The sequence below is a fragment of the Danio aesculapii genome, chromosome 21, assembly GCF_903798145.1.
Source record: "Danio aesculapii chromosome 21, fDanAes4.1, whole genome shotgun sequence".
NCBI lineage: Eukaryota > Metazoa > Chordata > Actinopteri > Cypriniformes > Danionidae > Danio > Danio aesculapii.
This window is the reverse complement of record NC_079455.1, coordinates 33,553,132-33,561,909: the sequence shown is the minus strand read 5'-3', so window position 1 is coordinate 33,561,909 and position 8,778 is coordinate 33,553,132. Positions and strand designations below refer to the sequence as shown.

Below are 8,778 nucleotides of genomic sequence, written 5' to 3'. Positions count from 1 at the left end.
TTAATAAAGGGACCAAGCTGAAAAGAAAGTGAATGAATAGAAACTCTGCCAAGTCAATATTGATCTGTTTTTATTAGTATTTGCATTATGTTTTAAACAGAAGCGGACTTAACCAATCAGCAAGGTAAGTAGCTGCTTAGGGTCCCCGGGGAATTAGGGGGCCCCAACCAATAGCCAGAAGCCTCATCATATAGCTCAGTGGTCTCAAACTCAATTCCTGGAGGGCCACAGCTCTGCATAGTTTAGCTCCAACCACCTCCAACTCGCACCTGCTTAATAGTCTCTTGTAGTCTTGAACACCTTGACTGACCTCAGGGTTGGAGCAAAACTGCAGAGCTGCGGCCCACCCGGAATTGAGTTTGAGACCTATGATAGCTCTTTTTTTTTTTTTTTTCTATTGTATGTTGTAAAAACTGTCTATAACCATTAAAGTTAATGTTATTTCTTTTCAAAAACCGGCGACCCCATGAATAAGGGAACATTCCTTCTGTACTCCACATGTAAATCTTAAAATCACAAATAGGACTAATTAACTGTACATAGTTTGTAAACTTGTTTTTATTTGTTTTATTTATTTGTTTCACTTAAATATATTTTTACATGCAGTTTATTTACCAAAAAAAACTGAATCTACAGAGAAAAAAACATCTATAGAGAAAGAGAATGTTTTGAGTCTCAATGCTAGGAATACCTGAAATTGCTTGGGGCCCACAAATCACAAGTCCGCTACTGGTTTTAAGTATAGTTGTATATATATATAGTAGTATATAATAGTTTGTGCCGCGATTGATTAAAAACACCTGTTTATAGTGAAGGGGGCGGGCGTATCAGCTCAATCTGAAATGATCTGTCACGGTCCACACTCGATTCCTATTGGTTCGTGCCAACGTCAGTCTTAAAGTTCAGGAAAGTGTTTAAGGGTAACGACCTTCGTGGACAAAAAAATAGAAAAATGGTACGTTTCTTTAAAAATTTTAATTCGAGGATCCAAATTTGTTTACAAACCCCGAAATTTCCTCCAACCATTGTGTTTTGGTTTTACCAAGGGTTGGTTCGTTAGACCCGCCCAACCCTTGAAGGATGAAAAAACTGACTCAAGACCCGGAACAAAACAGTTTCATTTTCGCTGGAGTCTAGTCGTAAACCGCTGTTTTATTGTTACGTGAAGAGCAATGGCAGAGTTTGTTAAAGCGCAAATTAAGAATGGGAAAGTAGTTGTGTTTTTGAAACCCCCCTGCCCTTACTGCGTACTCGCAAAGGATGTTTTGTCGAAGTATAAATTCAAAGCTGGACATTTGGAGTTGATCGATATTAGCACACGCAGCGACATGGACAGCATTCAGGACTATCTGCAACAGATCACGGGCGCGCGCACTGTGAGTACTTTAACATTTGTGTAATATTATGATGTCTTTTTATATATTAAACTGTTGGTCATAATAACATCACACACTTAGTCCGTTAACTTACAGTAATTCTACAGATATTTGTATTCTTTTAAGGTTATTTCCGCTCCGGTTTCCGGTGAATTGGGTGAGCCAAAATGGCCGTAGTGTATGTGTGTGAATGTGTATGGATGTTTCCCAGTGATGGGTTGCAGCTGGAAGAGCATCCGCAGCGTAGAACATATGCTGGATAAATGGGCGGTTCATTCCGCTGAGGCGACCCCAGATTAATAAAGGGACTAAGCCGAAAAGAAAATGAATGAATGAATGACTTTTTCGTACTTCATGCAGTAGAAAACACACGGTAATTTCAGATAAATGCGATTATTTAAAAAGTATCAATTAAATCCGATCTAAGTTTTAAGTTAGTTGGAATCTCCATCTACTCAATATTGTTTAATGTTTAAGTATAATCGTTAATGCTACATGTTTTGTGCCGCGATTGATTCAAAACATCTGTTTACAGTGAAGGGGGCGGGCGTATCACTTCAGATCCAACCAATTAAGTGATCTGTCACTGTCCATACCTGAATCCTATTGGTTCGTGCCAACGTCAGTTTTTAAGTTCAGGAAAGTGTTTAATGGTAACTACTTTCGTGGACAAAAATAGAAAGATAGTACGTTTCTTTAAAAAATATTAATTCGAGGATCCAAATTTGTTTACAAAACCCGAAATTTCCTCCAACCATTGTGTTTTACCAAGGATTGGTTCAATAATCCCGCCCAACCATCAAAGGGTGGAAAAACTGACTCAAGACCCGGAAAAAAAAACTTTCATTTTCACTGGAGTCTAGTCGTGAACGCCTGTTTTTTGTTAGGTGAAGAGCAATGGCAGAGTTCGTTAAAGCCCAAATTAAGGACGGCAAAGTAGTTGTGTTTTGTAAACCGACCTGCAGTTACTGCATACTCGCAAAGGATGTTTTGTCAAAATATAAATTTAAAGCTGGACATTTTGAGTTGATCGATATTAGCGCACGCACTGACATGGGCAGCATTCAGGACTATCTGCAACAGATCACGGGCGCGCGCACTGTGAGTATTTTAACGTTTGTGTAATATTATGATTATATAAATATATTAGACTGTTAGTCAGGCCAGTAGCCAGTCTAGTGAATAGGGTGATCCTTTTTCTCAAAAAGTAGATCTTTTTGCAGTTATTCGCCTTATGTTCTATTTAATAATGAGATTTCAATACTGCATTTTAATTACATTTTAAGCACTATTTTTAGCTGGATTAGTTGTTGGATGGTCATCATAACCACACTTGTTGAGGTACCAAAAACATTTGCTAAATATATAGAATGAAGGAATGTGAAAAAAATACTTATTTTTGAATACAAATTTATTATATCATATGTCATTAGGAAAAAAGTAGTTAACGTTTCGAACCACTTGAACCCCCACTGGCTACGGGCCTGTTAATCATAACATTACACAATCAAGTCACTTACAGTAATTCTAAAAGGAAAGTTCAAATGTTTGTATCTACTCAAAACGACAGATATTTGTATTTTGTAGGGTTATTTCCAGTACCATAGGTATTATTTTGGTGGCTTGTACTGTATGTCAAGGCTGTTTTACCAGCTAATTTAAAAATATGCTGAGTCACCACTAGCTTGACCAACATGTTTAACCCTGCCCATGTTTATTAAAGATTATGTGCTTCATTCATTTGCAGTAGGTCTATGTCACATTCCTTGATGTAATCCTCATGTATTCTTCACAGGTTCCTCGAGTTTTCATAGGAGAAGAGTGCGTTGGAGGAGGAAGTGATGTTGAGGGTCTTCACCATTCTGGAAAACTAGAAGGCATGTTGCAGGCCATCGGATGTCTGCAGTGAGGGTATATTTCACAGTCTCTCTTCATAACATATTAAAACGATATATATTCACAACACTATTACACCAGTGGTTCTCAGTAGGTTTTACCCAAGGGTCTAAATCTTAAACTGAAATCAAAATCGTGTTTAGTACAGAGAAATATCCCTCAAATGCTTTTAAGCATAATTTATTTTATCTCAGCATCCAAAAATTTGCTCCTCAAAAGTTTGAGCACAAACCTAAACAGATATTTGGCTCCGTTTTCAGAATTGAGATTCATAAATTTTCTTAGTGATTTATGGTTTTTATTACTATTTATTAGATTTAGCATTTTCACTTAAATATTAGCTAATATTTAGTAATTTGTCTATTATATTGTACCGTCTGTATAGAATTCAAACTAAATGAAAATGGGAATCGTTCCCTTAATAACTAGCTAAAATAAATTGAATGTTTAACATTACATTTAACTTTATTTAAAGAGATAGTTTGCCCAAAAATAAAAAATTGTACTCGCTTTAAAGGAGTTCCAAACCTTGTGCCAGACTTGATCACAAAAAGTAGGTATTTTGAAGAATGTTGGAAATTATTGACTTCCATAGCAGGAAAATCAAATACTATGGAAGTCAGTGGTTACAGGTTTCCAACCTTCTATTGTGATCGAGAAGGTGAAACTTAAACAGGTTTATGACAAGTGATTGTGTGTAAATTATGACTGGTAGTTTTTTTATTGTTGGGTGAACTATCCCTTTAAGTGCGTTATTTTGATGGTTTTGGTTAACTACAATAACCTTACCAGTCTTTTTTATATATATATATATATATAGTTTTCATCAACAGTAGAATTGGCTTTCCCAACATCATAGACTGGCTTTGAACAAGCCAGAGCCTCTACCTATTCGTGGGTAATCACAGATTTACACTGAACTTTCAGAACAAACACGCATCCTTCTAAAATGTCTTTATTCAGCATGAGATGAGGGTCAACATAACAGAACTAGTCTAAAGACAGCCACAACTGGCTCTACGTCGACCACACCGACTGCACTAAGAGACCATCCACATGCTGGATGTGTACTTCGCACATTTTTTTTTTAGTTGAAATAAAAATCTCAGATGTACATGTTACAAAAATAGTTGCATCAGATTCAAATTAATCTCATGGGGGAAGAAAAAAAATAAATATTTGGAACTTTATTCAAGTTATATTGCCAAAAGTAACCACTGAATTCAGAAAGAAAGAAATGTCACCATGGCTGACCATGACAGTGAGATATCAATCTCTGGAGGGAGTATAAGATCGACCCTACCCTGTTTAATACTTTTAAAGTTCATCCATCGCAGAGGAGGTTTATTGCACCAATCAGCCGTGAGCGTTCACACAGAAGATAACAGTACTATTCACATAGAAGAAATCTGTATGACATCAGCGCATAGGATCAAGCTGTCCACTTTATATCACAGGGTCAGAGGTCAGAGTTCATGTAAATACAGTACTTCAGAATTCACCGTCAAACAAAGGTCTCTTTCATCCTGTATGTAAGTGCATCTCCAATTCGCATCCTGTGTTTTTCGCCCTCCCTTCCGGTCCGCAGGGCGTTGAGAAGGGGTCACATGATGCTGCAGCGAGACTTGCGGATCTGCCGTCTGCGCTGCTGGTACTCGCTGAGCTCCTGCAGGTAACCTCTGGAGGGCCAGCGCAGACGCTCCACCTGCTCACGCTCCTCGTCTGTCAACAAAAATAGCATCGAGACATTTCATCTTTGGGAAATGTATTAACTTTCTACAAGAATGCCAAATGAAACCTATATCCATCCATCTTTGTCCTAAAGGCATAGTTCAGCCAAAAATGAATTTATGCAACCTGCACTTGTTCAAAATCTATTTGAGTTTCTTTCTTCTTTTGAACACCAAAGGAAATATATTTGTAAAAAATACTGTTAGCTGCCACCCATTGACATCCATAGTAGAGAATGAAATTACTATGGAAATCAGTGGGTGCCAGCATTCTTCAAAGTATCTTCTTTTGTGTTCAACAGAGGTAAAGAAACTCAGGTTTATCCATCCATCTTTATCTGAAACTCAAATTATGTAACTGTCTCTATATGCATATTCCAAAGAGTGTACAAAAGATAATGCACTATAATGTCACAATAAACGCTTTAAAAACAAAAACTGAACTGATATGTTTTTTTTTACTGTCACATTTTGAAACCAATTTGAAAGCAAAATGATTAGCCCTAATTTTCATTCTTTTGAAAATATTTCACAAAAAATACTTTTATTTTAAATACTGGTAGCTGGCATCAAATGACCTCCATAGTAGGGAAATAATATACTATGGAAGTCAGTGGGTGCCAGCAGTCTTCAAAATATCATCTTTTATGTTCATCAGAAGAAAGAAACTCCTAAAGGTTTAAAACCACAAGAGGGTGAGGTATTTGGTGTTATGGGTGAACTATTCCTTTAAGTTCTTAAAATAAAGGTGTGCCTTAATAACAAAAGGTAGATAAAAATGTTTTTTAAAGCATATCCGTTCATTTCTGTCTCTGTTTATCATGGCCTCTAACATCACCATATCATAATTGGTTTCATCACTCTGTCTCCCCTCCACCAATAAGCTGGTGTGCGGTCTGACGCAATATCCAGGTGGATGCTGCACACTGGTGGTGGATGAATAGATTCCCCCCCAAAAATGTATAAAGCGCTTTGAGGGTCCAGAAAAGTGCTATATAAATGTAAGGAATTATTATTATTATTATTATTATTTTAATTGCTGATTTTTAATGAGGCCTGTCACAATACGCCATTTTTGTTGTGTGATATATTGTCAGAAATTACTGAGAAAGGATATTATTGTCATTTTAAGTCCAATTTATGCCTGTTTGTAAAATGATTCTACAACAGTATTTACATTGGCATAAACGCATTTAAGGCACAAAAAACACATGTAAAAGTCCTTTTGGCTTTAATGTTATTTGTAAATCAGAACTTTTCTGGAAGTGGACTGCAGATTTGAAACCGAGTTTACTTTGACAACTCTTCAAAAAAACAAAAACAAAAAAAAAAACACGCTGACACCTCCAACGGAGATTAGAGGAGATGACAGAAGCTGCCAAATCTGCTCATTTTTAAGACATTAATTTTTATGTAAACATGATGGACAATATATATTGAGTGGCCAAAAAATGAATTCATGTGCATGTATTGAATGTTAAGTTGATATATTGATTATTGTGACAGGCCTATTTCTAATAACTAATTTCTTGTTCTTGCCATGATGACTGTACATAATATTTTAAGATATTTTCATTCATTAATTTTCCCTTGGTTTAGTCCCTTTATTTATCAGGGATTGCTTCAGCGGAATGATCCACCAATTATTCCGCTATATGTTTTACGCAGCAGATGCCCTTCCAGCCGCAACCCATTACTGGGAAACACCCATACACTCATTTACATACACACTCACTCTCTCTCTCTCTCTCTCTCTCTCTCTCTCTCTCTCTCTCTCTCTCTCTCTCTCTCTCTCTCTCTCTCTCTCTCTCTCTCTCTCTCTCTCTCATACCACGTCCTTGGACTATGGGAAAAACCGGAGCACCCAGAGGAAATCCACATGAACACGGAGAGAACATGCAAACTCCACACAAAAATGCCAACTAACCCAGCCGGGGCTCGAACCAGCGACCTTCTTGCTGTGAGGCGACAGTGCTAACCACTGAGCCACCGTGCTGCCCTAATAGTTATTTTGTAAGATGTTATTCCAACCAAACTCAAAGAAATAAGACTTATAATAAATAATATTACAGGAAATGCGGTGAAAAACTTCCTTGTTCTGTTAAACATCATTTGGGAAATATTTGAAAAAGACTTAAATATTAATTATTCCATTAACATTTTTCTATCTTAATGTTAAAATGAAATGATGTAATTGTCTCTGTATGTAATTTAAAAGAATGCACGATACAAGTTTGCTTTAAAAACATAAAGGGATTTAGAAAAAAACTTATTTTCTGCCAATGTTTTTCAGTGACTCACAAAATCTATGCACAATTCATGAGGTGACTCTCGTTTGTTTACTTTCCAAGTGTGCGTGGAAGGGCAGCACATACTAATTAGGTGTGAAAAAATGATTTGTTGGTTTTATAGTGACCTTACATTTGCTCTCAGTGTTTCATAATGAAGCTCTGACAGAAGCCGATTTGCATGGGCTCGTCTGCGGCACCAGCTGTTGGGACGGCTCTCTGGCTAGTTTTCTATAAGAGATGATTGTGTGTGCATGTCGTCTAATGCGCTTCAACATCCTTTCCAGGCGGTCAAGCAGACGGCTCACCTGATAACTCCAGGAAGTCAGGCTTGTGGCTGAAGATCAGGTAGTTATTGGCAATGAAGTGGAGGAGCCAGACGTATAGCTGGTCAGCGTTATGACACTGCATTGAGAAAGAGCAAAAGATTAGATAAAATGTTATTCAGGGCCATAACTACTATAGACATTGATAGGGGTGAAATGGCCATATTGCCAGATTTCTTTTTTGCTCTGTAGGATTTTTTTCCTCTTTTATCTAGCCTTCTAAGCCAATCAAATGAAAGTAGGCGGGGTTTAGTTCACTAAGGCAGAGCACAAAGTCCAGTGTTAAACACAGCTACAGTATGTAACATTGAAGCAGCATTTGAACTGATTGATAATAGAAATAGTATAGTAGTAGTAGTAGAGAATTTTATTAATCCCTATTAGGGGAAACTCATTTAGGGGAAATTATTAAACAACAAATACCCCCCCCCCCCCCCCCCCCCCCCCCCCCCCCAAAAAAAAAAAAAAACAGTACAACAACACCATTTGCACCAACTACACATCACAAAGTAGTAAATAACTGAGCAAATAAAAACAAAAAGCCACACATATACAGATTACACCACTTGATTAAAAAAAATCTGACAGTGGTTGGTATAAAAGACCTCTGTGGAGCACCGGGGCAATACTAGTCTCTCTCTCACTGAATGAAATCTTATGTGTTCTTAAGGTATTATTTAGTGGATGTCCTTCATATTTCAAAATGATCTTTAATTTAGCCATTGTTCTCTTTTTAACAGTCACCTCAAGTGAATCAGGATTAGAAGCAATAATCAAACCAGCTTTCTTAACAATTTTATATTAGCTGGTGATGGAAACTACTTGGTTTTTCCCTTTAATTGGAAAGATATTGAAATTTACATGATGCATGTTATTCCTTCCTAAATATGACAGGACAAGATTATTTGTTACATTTCATTACATGAGGGTGAATGTGTGCATGTTTGACAATATTGTTCGCAAACAGTTTAGAATAATGAGAATCAATCAGAATTTAGAATTATTTGAGTAAAGGAAGATTCGGGACACAAACCCTTATGTTAAAAGTATGATGATGGCTTTGCTGCTGTACTAACACGTTGGAAAACTTTGAGATGCTGTTTAGGTAATAACTTACTACCATTGTACTTTTACTTTTTAGTAAATTTTAGGTATGCATTTA

General features: G+C 36.8%; 2 protein-coding genes across 3 annotated transcripts in view; one reads left to right on the top strand and one right to left on the bottom strand.

Moving 5' to 3' along the window:
• The first annotated feature begins 1,099 nt into the window (after positions 1-1,099).
• On the top strand, positions 1,100-5,007 carry glrx (glutaredoxin (thioltransferase)). Of its 2 annotated transcripts, none has more exons than XM_056445954.1 (3): positions 1,100-1,376; positions 3,172-3,287; positions 4,861-5,007. In XM_056445954.1, the coding sequence occupies exons 1-2, from the start codon at positions 1,173-1,175 to the stop codon at positions 3,283-3,285; spliced, it is 318 nt and encodes a 105-aa protein (XP_056301929.1). In that variant the 5' UTR covers positions 1,100-1,172; the 3' UTR covers positions 3,286-3,287; positions 4,861-5,007. The 2 variants fall into 2 exon arrangements, with proteins under 2 accessions (XP_056301929.1, XP_056301928.1); XM_056445953.1 differs by lacking the exon at positions 1,100-1,376 and adding an exon at positions 2,214-2,477.
• The window catches only part of rhobtb3 (Rho related BTB domain containing 3), a 41,696-nt gene continuing 37,793 nt past the window's right edge, over positions 4,876-8,778 (bottom strand). Inside the window, exons 11-12 of the mRNA XM_056445955.1 lie at positions 7,599-7,695; positions 4,876-4,994 (exon numbers count right to left, since the gene is read on the bottom strand). Coding sequence (XP_056301930.1) covers positions 4,876-4,994; positions 7,599-7,695 — 216 coding nt within the window. The remainder of the gene's footprint in view (positions 4,995-7,598; positions 7,696-8,778) is intronic.

Bases quoted from the DNA above. Each gene is read 5' to 3' on its own strand.
- glrx (XM_056445954.1), top strand. From the start codon at position 1,173: ATGGCAGAGTTTGTTAAAGCGCAAATTAAGAATGGGAAAGTAGTTGTG. The intron at 1,377-3,171 runs GTGAGTACTTTA...TATTCTTCACAG, and splicing joins AGATCACGGGCGCGCGCACT to GTTCCTCGAGTTTTCATAGG.